Raw genomic sequence first — 14,934 nt, 5'->3', positions numbered from 1 at the left:
AAATTCTTCTTCTAGACAGTCATGGGAGTCTGTATCAATTGAAGGCATATTCAAGCCATTAAAGAAGGAGTCAATCAGCGAAGGGTCTTGAGGGGATTCAGAGGTGTATAGCGCAGAGTAAAATTGTTTAAATTGATCATTGATCTCTTTATGTATAACTGTGGTGGCACCAGACGGGGTCCTTATTTGTGGGATTAAACGTGAGGCCTCGGATTTACGGATCTGATGTGCAAGGAGTTTACTGGCCTTGTCGCCTTGTTCATAGACTTTGTATCGAGCTCGCAAGAGTAACTGTTCAGCTTGCCTGGTAGAAAGCTCATCAAATTCAGATTGGAGTAGTTGGCGCTCTTTATGCAGATCAGAGGAAGGATCCGTAGCATACCTCTCATCCAATGTGGCTATGGACTCGCTCAGGTCCCGAAGTCGCTGGGAGCGAACTCTGTTTTGGTTGGCTGTATAAGAAATAATTTGGCCACGTAGGTATGCTTTGAGAGACTCCCATATGGTAGAGCAGGACATACCTGGTGTTGAATTAGTTTCTAGGAATAAGGTAATTTCAGAAGAAATGAAATTAACAAACTCCTTATCTGAGAGTAAAATGGGGTTGAGACGCCATTGATAACACCTAGGAGGTCGCTGGGGAAACTCTAGTTCAAGCACTAATGGTGAATGGTCAGAGATAACAATACTCTCGTAAGTACACTGCCGAAGGTTAGGCAGAAGTTTTTTGTCCAAAAAGAAGTAATCAATCCGGGAGTATGTTTGATGAACATGAGAATAAAAGGAATACTGTCTATCTGTAGGATGTAGGAAACGCCAGGCCTCAAACATAGCATATTTCTGAAGAAAGGATTGAATAAGTAGGGCACATTTAGATGGGCCTGTATTTGTTTGTGAGGACTTGTCAAGAACTGGGGACATTTTACAGTTGAAATCCCCCCCTAAAATCAACAAATGAGAATCTAAATTGGGAATAGCAGACAGAAAGGAAGAAATGAAACTTGTGTCATCCCAATTGGGAGCATAAACACTAGCCAAAACAAGAGGGGTAGAAAACAGTTCACCGGTTACTATGACGTATCGTCCCTTAGGATCAGCAATAACCTCAGAAGCTACAAAGGGAGTAGCCTTATCAACCAGAATAGCAGCACCTCTTGATTTACTATGAAAGTTTGAGTGGAACACTTGACCAACCCAGTCCTTACGCATCCTAAAATGCTCACCAGTCCTCAAGTGAGTCTCTTGTAGAAATGCAATATTTGCATTCAAACCCTTTAAGTGTGTCAACACCCTCTTACGCTTCACCGGGTTGTTAACCCCTTTGGTATTCCAAGAAATGTACTTGATCGTATTATTTCGGCCCCTCTGGGCATTCCCGTTATTCAACCCTGTCATCAGAGCATAGAATGGAAAAGCAATGAGCGCCCAAAACCCCCAGAATAACTTGTCTCAGAGTAATAATGTACGGTGGTAAATGTTTGGAAAAAGTACAGGAAAAAAAACAGAAAAAAAAACTAAAAAGACAGAATGACAACATTAGAACTGAACAATTCAACCTGCCCCCCCACCCCCTCCCCCCATCCCAGACAATACCTCCCCAAACGAGGTACAAGCCTAAATAGAACATGTTCTCTTAGCACAGTATGTCTGTGAGAGTGCGGTCTTAAACCTAAACCCACAGTCCCGCTCTTTAAAGTCGCGTTTTGTTAGTGGATCAAGCAGCAAAAAGAAAGATTTGTATGTATTTTTTTCAAATAAAAAAAAGGTGAATCCCCTGTGCAAACGGAATGACAAAAGCACCACTTGTAGATGTATATAATTGTATTCCCCGTCTTATAACAGGCATTGAGAGAAAATAAATAAAATGTATAAAGGCTCTCAGCCAAAAATCTAATTTGAAGTAAGGAAATCGTAGTAAGACAATCAAAAATAATAGTAATTATAATAGTAGTCTAATTGAAGCTGAGACAGCTTACAACCAATCCCAAAAAACTACGTCTGCGCAACGTTGAACGTTTGCTGGGCTTAAATGACGCTCAAAACTTTTTAAATTAAAGTGAGGCCCCAGAAACCGTGTAGCCTCGGGAGACATTTACTGTTTACTGGGTCAATGCAAACAGATGCAGTAAACAAATAACCAAAAAATATTTTGAGTCACTGAGACAATGTGTAAACAAACTAAATAGGTGAGCGAGATAAGGCACGCACACTAGATGATCAAAACATTAGATCACATCAAATAAGCCTGAATAGTTCCACCAACTATACAAGACTAGCCTGTTATATATAAGCATAATTGTACCACAAATGGATTACTTACTATCCACAGTTCGCAAGCAACAGTTGCTAAACTGTGAGCATATTCAAGACTTCTTGATATGACGTTGAATGTGAGCCATAGCCTCCTCCGGAGATTCAAACGTGTGGTCTTTACCCTCATGAGATATCCATAAACGGGCCAGGAATCGCAGTCCATACTTCACACTTGGATGGTCCCGAAGTACTCGTTTGGCCTGTCCGAAAGCTGCGCGCTGCCTGGAAACAGTGGGGGAGTAGTCCTGGTATATGGAAAAGCTCTGTCCTTGAAAGCTCAGAGTGGTATTGCGGGCTCGTCGGAGGATCTCCATCTTCTCATGAAAAAAGTGCACTCGAAGAATTATGTCACGGGGCCTCTCCCAATCCCGGGGCTTTGGGCGCAGCGACCGGTGGGCTCGATCAATCAGGGGCTTTTCATCTAAGGCAAGAACATCCTTCAGCAGCCCTGAAACGAAATCCGTGGCGCGATGCATTTCCGCGGACTCTGGGACTGATACAAGCCTCAGATTATTACGGCGAGAGAATCCCTCTAAACTCACACAGCTCTCCCTCACCTTTTTCAAATCCGCAGCTAGGCGTTTAACTTCAGCCTCCAGGGATGTAGTTAAGTCGGAGACATTAGTAGCGGAGGCCTCCAGTGCTGCAATCGTTGTAGTGTGTGACGCAGTTGTTGTTTTGAGTGATGTAATTGCCGGCACAGTCTCGTTCCGCAGGATGGTTAAATCTGCTTTTAAAGTATCAGAAACCTCCTGTATTCTGGCCTCAATCGTAGCAACCACCTGTGTTTTCATTTCAACTATCTCAGAGCGTAGTAGTTTGATGGCCTCGAGAATGTTCATTTCAGCGCCGCCAGTCCAAGCCGCGCCCCCGGGTAAAGTGTGCGTCCCCGGGCCCTCAGACTCAGGAGAGGGCGGTGATGAGAGCGGGTCTTGTAGGCCGGGTTTTCTCAGAGTCATGTTCTTGGCCTTATGTTTGATCGACATAATGACATTCGGAAGCAAAGTAGTCTTGGTTTTTACGGAAAGGGATCACCAAATTAATATTTGAAAATAAATACGGTTTTGCTGCAGAATTCACATAAACTTTAAGAATACCACGGGAGCAAACGGAAAACACGTCAGTCGCACATGGCGTCCCCTACCATCCCCCCCCATATTCAATTCTAATGATAGGTAACACAACTCTATAGACAACATGTTCCATATTCAATTCTAATGATAGGTAACACAACATGTTCCATATTCAATTCTAATGATGGGTAACACAACATGTTCCATATTCAATTCTAATGATAGGTAACACAACATGTTCCATATTCAATTCTAATGATGGGTAACACAACATGTTCCATATTCAATTCTAATGATAGGTAACACAACATGTTCCATATTCAATTCTAATGATGGGTAACACATGTTCCATATTCAATTCTAATGATAGGTAACACAACATGTTCCATATTCAATTCTAATGATAGGTAACACAACATGTTCCATATTCAATTCTAATGATAGGTAACAACATGTTCCATATTCAATTCTAATGATGGGTAACAACATGTTCCATATTCAATTCTAATGATAGGTAACAACTCTATAGACAACATGTTCCATATTCAATTCTAATGATAGGTAACACAACATGTTCCATTTTCAATTCTAATGATAGGTAACACAACAGGTTCCATATTCAATTCTAATGATAGGTAACACAACAAGTTCCATATTCAATTCTAATGATAGGTAGCACAACATGTTCCATATTCAACTCTAATGATGGGTAACAACATGTTCCATATTCAATTCTAATGATGGGTAACACAACTCTATAGACAACATGTTCCATATTCAATTTTAATGATAGGTAACACAACAGGTTCCATATTCAATTCTAATGATAGGTAACACAACATGTTCCATATTCAACTCTAATGATAGGTAACAACATGTTCCATATTCAACTCCATTTGGGGCTTGTGAATGTTATTTCCCCCCTCTCTGTTCATTTCATTTGACTGTGAAGATTGAATCAAGGCAGACATCTGAACAATCAAGGAAGGAGGACACTCATATAAACATGTAGTACAGCAGAGCCAGGAGGAAAGGAACTGGATGTTCAAGGAGCCAAAATATCATCATCAGTCACGGCTTGACAAAACACACAGTCTGTTCTGCTGGGAAACACAGAAACCAGGCCTGGTCTTTAAAGACTGTCTGTTCTGCTGGGGAACATAGAACCAGGCCTGGTCTTTACAGACTGTCTGTTCTGCTGGGGAACATAGAACCAGGCCTGGTCTTTACAGACTGTCTGTTCTGCTGGGGAACATAGAACCAGGCCTGGTTTTTACAGACTGTCTGTTCTGCTGGGGAACATAGTCTGTAAAGACCAGGCCTGGTTCTGTCTGTTCTGCTGGGGAAAATAGAACCAGGCCTGGTCTTTACAGACTGCGGTCTAGTTCAAACGGAGCAGATGGACTGTCCCCTACACTGTTATGTGCATATGACAAATAAACTGCTGTCATGCCCTGCTAGAAAGAGACAGCAAATTCAGAGAGTAAATGGAGGGCTGTCAGGCCTATATTCTATGTGGCTGTGCAATCCTCATTTAGCCCACAGTATAAATCACAGTAGATCATTTGTTCAAATAAAAAAGATAGCAGCAGCACATTTCCTGAGTCTAAAAATACTGAGATGGAAAGATAAACAATGAGAGTAGCTAGTAGAGACATGACCTTTTACTGGAGTCAAACACTGGCTCCGTTTATTACCCCCCTCCCTGAACTCAACTAGAACTCAATCTAGAGCGATAAGCATCAACCCCGGGGTCAATCCAAAGCTATGGGAATAGCAGCAGACATATTTATCTGTCAGGACCATCCTGATTCAGGAAGCTCAGAGAAGTGCCTGAAGAAAAGTGAACTGCCAATGATTGGATGTGCACAGATCTGACTGGCAACCTTCCAGACCACGGAGTGTTGACTGGCGTCCAGACAGACGTTCAGGCTTAACACAAAGGAGAGATATGGTAGTCAGAGGTCTGGCTCCTATTCAGATGTTTACAGCTCATCTGTTACATAACCACGGCTGAAAGACAGAGGTCAGCATCTGTTCTGGAGAACACTTGTTAATTAGGATGCGTGTAAATGTCTGCGTGTGTGTATGCGGGACTCACTCTTTGCAGGCGTTGGAGACGTGGGTGGGTACAGTGTATTTACAGTCCATGATCATGGTGAGGGTCTCGCTGTCGTTGGCCTCCTGGAAGGGGGGCTGTCCACACACCAGCATGAACAGGATCACACCAAGACTCCAGATATCTAACAGGAGGAAGAGGAGAGAGAGAGAGAAGGTGAATGGATCATTCTGCTACACTATAACCTGGCTGGGTACTGTAGAACCATCTGTAGGTTCAGAGCACTGTGTTCTGTCAGCCCTGGGATTCTGCTAGCCTGTTTTAAACACAGTCTGGATTCCCCCTGCTGCAACTACCTTGGTGATTCAAAATCAAATTGTAGTGTGTGTGTGGGGAGGAATTAACCACGCAGACCCCAAACACCCCAGCTCAACCTTCACATCACACCACTGTGGTTACCCAATCCAATTTTCATACCGCCCCAACAGATCCACAGATGATGCAAATCTATTGCACTCCACACTGCCGTTCCCCACCTGGACAAAAGGAACATCTATGTGAGAATGCTAATTCATTGACTACAGCTCAGCGTTCAACACCATAGTGCCCTCAAAGTTAATCAATAAGCTAAGGACCCTGGGACTAAACACCTCCCTCTGCAACTGGATTCTGGACTGGCCGCCCCCAGGTGGTAAGGGTAGGTAACAACACATCCGCCATGCTGATCCTCAACACGGGGACCCCCTCAGGGGTGCGTGCTCAGCCCCCTCCTGTACTCCCTGTTCACTCATGACTGCGTGGCCGCGCACGACTCCAACACCATCATTCCATTTTCCGATGACAACAGTAAATGTATCGCCTGATCACCGACAACGATGACACAGCCTATAGGAAGGAGGTCAGAGACCTGGCTGTGTCGTGCCAGGACAATAACCTCTCCCTCAACTTGATTAATACAAAAGGAGATGATTGTGGACTACAGGAAAAAGAGGAAAGAGCATGTCCCCATTCTCATCGACAGGGCTGCAGTGGAGCGGGTTGAGAGCTTCAAGTTCCTTGGTGTCCACATCACCAACAAAATAACATGGTCCAAGCACACCAAGACAGTCGTGAAGCGGGCACGACAAAACCTATTCCCCCTCTGGAGACTGAAAAGATTTGGCATGGGACCCAGATCCTCAAAACTGTTCGCTCTGCTACCGCACGGCAAGCGGTACAAAAAAAGTAGTGCACTACTTTTGACCAGAGCCCTAGTCCCTATATAGTGTACTACTTTTGACCAGGGCCCTAGTCCCTATATAGTGTACTACTTTTGACTAGGGCCCATAGGGACTTCTGAAATCCGCCTGTCATACTGAAGTCAGTTATTTATGTGCAGCTGTGATTCAGCCCGACTCAGAATAAGAAATTCATTATTACATAAACACATACTATCTTTAATGCCCTGCTTGTCTCAGAATTAGTCAGTCAGAAACTTGCAAAAAGCACTTAAAACACAGATTACAATTACAGTGAGGATTTTAAATAATTCTCATTAAGCCTAGATGCCCTCAAAAACTGAACTAAGTCGCAGCTTATTGAACAACCAGTGCCAGTTAAAGATACAAAAAGAAAAATAACTGTAGCTAGCCCACAAAACACTTTCAAATCCTCCTGGGGTCCAACAACCTGTTCATCGGAGGATTTGAAAGTGTCATGTAATGGAACTGTTAACTAGGTCACAGGATGTAGGAATGTTGCAGAGGTCCATGTGTCACTGAGGAGGGTTGACTGCCCAACAATAAAAGGTGTCAGAGGCCGCTTGTAGTTGTGTATCTGCTGGGTCTTCTGTGATGTGCTGTATCATTCACATCTCCTGTTGATGTCTGATGCCAGCAGCTCCAGGGAGGAAGGTGAAACTAGTCCACAGGGGCTCCTCCTTATTTCTGTTAAAGCTGCGGTCATATTATTACTGCTGCCTCTAGAGGGGCATCCAGGAGCTCCCATTCCACCTCAGCAAGCTGCAGCGGGATGGAGGGAGGGAAGGACGGACGGAGAGAGGAGACCGACGTATGTACGGACGGTCGGAGACGAGGGATACAGTCTGCAGTAGCCATGATGCACATCACACCTCCATCCCCACCAGCTCTGCCACGAGCCTGGCTGATGAAATATTACGATGGTGTTTTAAGGGGAAGGTTCCCACGATGTCAATGAGTACTCAGTGTTTCAATGGCATCCCGTGTCAACAAATCCTAAATCAAACGCTGCTTTGGGGTTCTCACAACAAGGAGGATTTTCTACATGGCAGTGTGCTTTATTAGACAGAGGTAACCTAATGTAGCAGGCGTAAAATAAACACCTGATCCCCTACATACTGGTACCGACAAATAAAATAAAACATATATTTATATATATTGTAACTGCTGAGAGGTTATCTTCTGCACTGTTCAACCAATCTAGTAAAATGTGGAGGAGTTAAGATGGACAGAAGTCGCTGGCTGTCTTTTCTACTAGAACTGCAGAACATCTAGTCGTTGTGGACTGGGCGGAGCCTAGACGGTGGTGGTGGTGTTGGCTCCCCCTCCTCTAATAGGCTGGTGTACTACACTCTCTCCTTCTTTTCTCTGTGAATCTCTCTGTATGTCACCACCAAGACTCACTAGCGGGCCAGTCTAAATACCCCGTCCCAGCAAACCAGGCTGCTAGTTTGAGTGCAGTAAAATGTTTTTGCTCAAACTTTTTTTTACCAAGGATATTGTTTTTCAGATTAAAAATCAAACAATAGCCTATATGCTAACCTAGCTTCAGCATATCTGTCATTCTGCATGCAACCCACTAGCCTGTGGTTACATTTACTGTATAGTGAGAGAGAAAAAACAACCCTGAACCTTCTGGGGGGCCTTGATGCCTCTGCAATGTTAATTTCTCAGTGTGTGTGTGTGTGTATGTATGTATGTATATATATATTAGTTGTGAGATGCGAGAACAGTAGCAACAGTGATGAGCTCCAATGGGATTTGCAGGAAAGCCATGCATTGCAATCAGGAGGCCCATTGCTTCATTACAGCAAATAGAACACAGCGCTCTAAAGCCGTGCTTGGCTTCACATCATGTCAATCACACATGCAGTCAACTGTATTTTCCCCATCATCACAAAGAGAATATTTCCATGCTGTGACCCAGATCAGACATCCTGAGCCCAGACTGAGCCCAGAAATAACGCCCTGCAACTGTCCCATCTCTGACCGTGGAGGAGCGCCAGATTCAATCCAACCTGCCGTGCCACTGTTTATACTGCCTGTCTACAAACTAGCTGGGTCCCGCAGGAAGGCGCACACATTATTTTACCAAAAACTGTGGGTATCAGTACCTGTAGGAAGAGTACCTGGTATTTCCACAGTAACCAAAACCCTTCTGTGAATGTATTTTGACCATGGGGGGAAAAAGCTAGTTCTATGTTTAGGCTACACACTATTGCATGAATACTGCAATGCGGGTTCAACTGAATGGAGTCAGGTAGAAGGTTGAGTATTAACTTCCCGAAGTCAGCATTTACTGTCTGTCTGCTACACATGCACACAAGGTGTCAACTGGAAGAACACTTTAGTTTCAGTATTACCCCTTCAAGACCAGTGACCCTGCTAGAAATGGACCCGTTGGTGACAAATCCAGAGCTGTTGCTGGCCCAGGTCTCTTACTGAGACACTTGAAGTCAACCACAGCCTGCTAGCCTGTCCCTGCCACAATACCTCTCCTTGTCGTCTCCAGCGTGTTTCCATATCAGGCTTCGGTCTCATAGCCATTCTAACACAGCCCTGTCTAAGGGGACTGTTGACATTAAACTCTAAAGAACAGGCCTAGTTGAATGTAGGCGGTCTGAAGAGGCAGTGGGATTTTCAGTATTTGCATCTGGTCTTAGCCTAAGTATTGTCAATCAATAACCTTGAGAATTGTGCAAATATCCCCAGTCAGACAGACAATCATTCAGTGTTGACAAGTGGCTCGTGTTTATAGTGCCAGCAAGGTATGTGGACCTGTCCTTTAACACTGAAATAGGATACAGTGCTGCTGTATTGTGAAGCTCCTTATCAATGCTTTATTCAAGTAGAGCAGTGGTTCCAACTCCGGTCCTCCAGTACCCCCACAGAACACATTGTAGCCTCAGACAAACTCACCTGATTCAACTCATTGAGGGCTTGATGATTAGTTGACAAGTTGAATCAGATGTGTTTGTCCGGGGCTACAATAACAAATGTGTACTGTTGGGGGGTACTGGAGGACCGGGGTTGGGAATAACCCTCAAATATTTTCTGGTCCTGAGCAAATTTCAGGTCTTCTGAGCGCAAACTTGAACATTGTGAAAATTCTGTGCAACTTCCAGCACGCGTTAACTGTGACACTGAGGCTGTCTCCGCTTTAAGTTACAGTTCTAACAGTGGCCAAGTAGGCTACTGTGGTTATGTGATCATAATGTAGGCCTCAGAGTGGCCTACCATCAGAAACCACGGAGAAAGTGTATCCCATTACATTTTTACATGGAAATAGCTGTTCTTTCATTCAGCCTACAGTAGCAGCCAATGTGTGGTGTTCAATGCAGACCTACATTCCATGAGGCTTTTGAAAAAACATGACGGGCTTGATATTAACCTGTTTATCCTTCAAAGGAGGTGACTGAAAATGTAGTTTGTTGCAAGAAACCAGTTTACAAAATAAAATGCATCATTATTCCATTACCATTATTACAGAGAATCAGACAAATGATGCTCCCCTCTGCCTATTGGCTACTTAGCTTATTCAAGCATGTTTCAAAATACAACTATGCCCCCGCTTGGCACAGCAGTCTAAGGCACTGCATCTCAGTGCAAGATGTCACTACAGACCCTGGTTTGATTCCAGCTGTATCACAACTGGCCGTGATTGAGAGTCCCATAGGGTGGCGCACAATTGGCACAGCGTCATCCGGGTTAGGCCGTCATTGTAAATAAGAAATTTGTTCTTAACCTCTTTGATCTCTAGGGGCGCTATTTCATTTTTGGATAAAAAACGTTCCCGTTTTAAGCGCGATATTTTGTCACGAAAAGATGCTCGACTATGCATATTCTTGACAGTTTTTGAAAGAAAACACTCTGAAGTTTCAGAATCTGCAAAGATATTGTCTGTAAGTGCCCCAGAACTCATTCTACAGGCGAAACCAAGATGATGCATCAACCAGGAAATGATCAGACTTTCTGAAGCTCTGTTTTCCATTGTCTCCTTATATGGCTGTGATTGCGCAAGGAATGAGCCTACACTTTCTGTCGTTCCCCCAAAGTGTTAGCAGCATTGTGACGTATTTGTAGGCATATCATTGGAAGATTGACCATAAGAGACTACATTTTCCAAGTGTCCGCCTGGTGTCCCTGCGTCGAAATTGGAGCGTAAAGCCAGGTGCAATTATTTTTCCATTTGAGAGCAAGGAGAAACCAGGCTTCCACGAAGGATATATCATTGAAGAGATATGTGGAAAAACACCTTGAGGATTGATTCTAAACCACGTTTGCCATGTTTCAGTCGATATTATGGAGTTAATTTGGAAAAAAGTTCGCGTTTTGAGGGCTGAATTTTCGTTTTTTTTTTTTTTTTTTTTTTTTTTTTTGGTAGCCAAATGTGATGTACAAAACGGAGCTATTTCTAATACACAAAGAATCTTTTTGGAAAAACGGAGCATCTGCTATCTAACTGAGAGTCTCCTCATTGAAAACATCAGAAGTTCTTCAAAGGTAAGTTATTTTATTTGAAGGCTTTACTTGTTTTTGTGATAGTTGCCTGCTAAATGCTAACGCTAATGCTAACGCTAATGCTAACGCTAAATGCTACGCTAGCTAGCTACTGTTACACAAATGATTGTTTTCCTATGGTTGAAAAGCATATTTTGAAAATCTGAGATGACAGTGTTGTTAACAAAAGGCTAAGCTTGAGAGCTAGCATATTTATTTCATTTCATTTGCGATTTTCATGAATAGTTAACGTTGCGTTATGGTAATGAGCTTAGGTCTATAAATAGAATCCCGGATCCGGGTTTGGTCGTCGCAACAGGTTAACTGACTTGCCTAGTTAAATAAAATAGACAAAATAAAAGAATAACTCTTTAAATCCGACTTGTTATTAAAGATGTCTAGAAATGTACACGTTCTGTGCTCTTGTAGGAAGCAAATCACTCCCCTATTGCAGACTACAAATTCTCTAACTGGGCTAATAACTCACTAACTAGCAAAAGATATGAACAAAATGTGCACACGTGGCTATATGCAGTTCTCGCTTTGATGTCAATACAAACACATCTACTCACGACAACAGTCGTAAAAACAGATCCATATATGGAAATGGTCTATTTGCATAAAGGCCTACTGCAGATGTGATTGGTTATGCCACACCGGTCTGTGTAGAGTACAAGCGGAGTTGTACCCAATAGAATCCTACTCCTACCTACAACAAAGGTAGGTAGGAGTAGGATACTTTGTTTTGTTGCATTGAAAGTGGCTAATATTGGCTGATTCAAATCACAATTGTCACAGTCAAGGGAAACGTTGATTGCCACAGTCAAGGGAAACGTTGATTGCCACAGTCAAGGGAAACGTTGAGTGTCACAGTCAAGGGAAACGTTGATTGCCACAGTCAAGGGAAAAGTTGACAGTGTTAACAGTAAAAGAGAAACATTGATAGCGTTAACAGGGAAAACTCTAGAAAGTTTAGTGAAGTTCAATCTCGTGCTTGTCACTGTGGGCTGATATATCTTCAGCGCGCTCTGACTGCTGCGTGCACACTCACAGCTTACAGGGAACATTGGTTGGGAACCACTAAAGTAGAACACCAACACATTCTCCTCGGTGCTCACAACTCAACTTGTTTATCCCAGGGTCATATGTGCATGCAGAGAGACAGGATTGCAAAACGTGATGTGACATCTTTAAAAATGTAGAAATGAAATAGGCTGAGTTCCATGGGGTGTTTCCTTTAGGCGCCGATTTGCCCCCATTTTTTTTTTTTACACCTTTATTTAATCCAGGCAAGTCAGTTAAGAACACATTCTTATTTTCAATGACGGCCTAGGAACGGTGGGTTAACTGCCTGTTCAGGGGCAGAAAGACAGATTTTCACATTGTCAGCTCGGGGGATTCAATCTTGCAACCTTACAGTTAACTAGTCCAACGCAAATAGCGTTTCAAACTTCACTCGCTCTGAGCCTTGGGGTGGTTGTTTCCCTTGCTCTACATGGGTAACGCTGCTTCGATGTGGTGGCAGTTGTCGTTGTGTTGCTGGTTCGAGCCCAGGGAGGAGCGAGGAGAGGGACGGAAGCTATACTGTTACACTGGCAATACTAAAGTGCCCATAAGAACATCCAATAGTCAAAGGTTAATGAAATACAAATGGTATAGAGGGAAATAGTCCTATAATAACTACAATCTAAAACTTCTTAACTGGGAATATTGAAGACTCATGTTAAAAGGAACCACCAGCTTTCATATGTTCTCATGTTCTGAGCAAGGAACTGAAACGTTAGCTTTCTTACATAGCACATATTGCACTTTTACTTTCTTCTCCAACACTTTGTTTTTACATTATTTAAACCAAATTGAACATGTTTCATTATCTACTTGAGGCTAAATTGATTTTATGTATGTATTATATTAAGTTAAAACAAGTGTTAATTCAGTATTGTTGTAATTGTCATTATTACATACATACATACATACATACATACATACATACATACATACATACATACATACATACATACATACATACATACATACATACATACATACATACATACATACATACATACATACATACATACATACATACATACATACATACATACATACATACACACACACACACACACACAGTGGGGCAAAAAAGTATTTAGTCAGCCACCAATTGTGCAAGTTCTCCCACTTAAAAAGATGAGGGGCTAATTTTCATCATAGGTACACTTCAACTATGACAGACAAAATGAGAAGAAAAAAAATCCAGAAAGTCACATTGTAGGATTTTTAATGAATTTATTTGCAAATTATGGTGGAAAATAAGTATTTGGCACCTACAAACAAGCAAGATTTCTGGCTCTCACAGACCTGTAACTTCTTCTTTAAGAGGCTCCTCTGTCCTCCACTCGTTACCTGTATTAATGGCACCTGTTTGAACTTGTTATCAGTATAAAAGACACCTGTCCACAACCTCAAACAGTCACACTCCACTATGGCCAAGACCAAAGAGCTGTCAAAGGACACCTGAAACAAAATTGTAGACCTGCACCAGGCTGGGAAGACTGAATCTGCAATAGATAAGCACCTTGGTTTGAAGAAATCAACTGTGGGAGCAATTATTAGGAAATGGAAGACATACAAGACCACTGATAATCTCCCTTGATCTGGGGCTCCACGCAAGATCTCACCCCGTGGGGTCAAAATGATGACAAGAACGGTGAGCAAAAATCCCAGAACCATACGGGGGGACCTAGTGAATGACCTGCAGAGAGCTGGGACCAAAGTAACAAAGCCTACCATCAGTAGCACACTACACCGCCAGGGACTCAAATCCTGCAGTACCAGACGTGTCCCCATGCTTAAGCCAGTACATGTCCAGGCCGGTCTTTTTGGTAAAAACTCAACTCGTTGTGTTTGGAGGACAAAGAATGCTGAGTTGCATCCAAAGAACACCATACCTACTGTGAAGCATGGGGGTGGAAACATCATGCTTTGGGGCTGTTTTTCTGCAAAGGGACCAGGGTGACTGATCTGTGTAAAGGAAAGAATGAATGGGGCCATGTATCGTGAGATTTTGAGTGAAAACCTCCTTCCATCAGCAAGGGCATTGAAGATGAAACATGGCTGGGTCTTTCAGCATGACAAATGATCCCAAACACACCGCCTGGGCAACGAAGGAGTGGCTTCGTAAGAAGCATTTCAAGGTCCTGGAGTGGCCTAGCCAGTCTCCAGATCTCAACCCCATAGAAAATCTTTGGAGGGAGTTGAAAGTCCGTGTTGCCCAGCAACAGCCCCAAAACATCACTGCTCTAGAGGAGATCTGCATGGAGGAATGGGCCAAAATACCAGCAACAGTGTGTGAAAACATTGTGAAGACTTACAGAAAGACTTACAGAAAACGTTTGACCTCTGTCATTGCCAACAAAGGGTATATAACAAAGTATTGAGATAAACTTTTGTTATTTGACCAAATACTTATTTTCCACCACCATTTGCAAATAAATTCATTAAAAATCCTACAATGTGATTTTCTGGATTTTTTTTTCTAATTTTGTCTGTCATAGTTGAAGTGTACCTATGATGAAAATTACATGCCTCTCATCTTTTTAAGTGGGAGAACTTGCACAATTGGTGGCTGACTAAATACTTTTTTGCCCCACTGTGTGTGTGTGTGTGTATATGTATATGTGTGTGTGTGTGTGTGTATATATGTATGTATGTATGTATGTATGTATGTATGTATGTATGTATGTATGTA

General features: G+C 42.7%; 1 protein-coding gene across 1 annotated transcript in view; it reads right to left on the bottom strand.

Annotated features, from left to right (window-relative positions):
* Positions 1 to 5,627, bottom strand: part of LOC139397092 (SNF related kinase a) — a 40,243-nt gene extending 34,616 nt beyond the window's left edge. Inside the window, exon 1 of the mRNA XM_071143958.1 lies at positions 5,488 to 5,627. Coding sequence (XP_071000059.1) covers positions 5,488 to 5,600 — 113 coding nt within the window. The 5' untranslated portion in view covers positions 5,601 to 5,627. The remainder of the gene's footprint in view (positions 1 to 5,487) is intronic.
* Between the last annotated feature and the right edge of the window lie 9,307 nt (positions 5,628 to 14,934).

This window comes from Oncorhynchus clarkii, unplaced genomic scaffold (assembly GCF_045791955.1).
Source record: "Oncorhynchus clarkii lewisi isolate Uvic-CL-2024 unplaced genomic scaffold, UVic_Ocla_1.0 unplaced_contig_14073_pilon_pilon, whole genome shotgun sequence".
NCBI lineage: Eukaryota > Metazoa > Chordata > Actinopteri > Salmoniformes > Salmonidae > Oncorhynchus > Oncorhynchus clarkii.
Note: the sequence above shows the minus strand (reverse complement) of the source record. Positions and strands in the feature narration are given on the sequence as shown.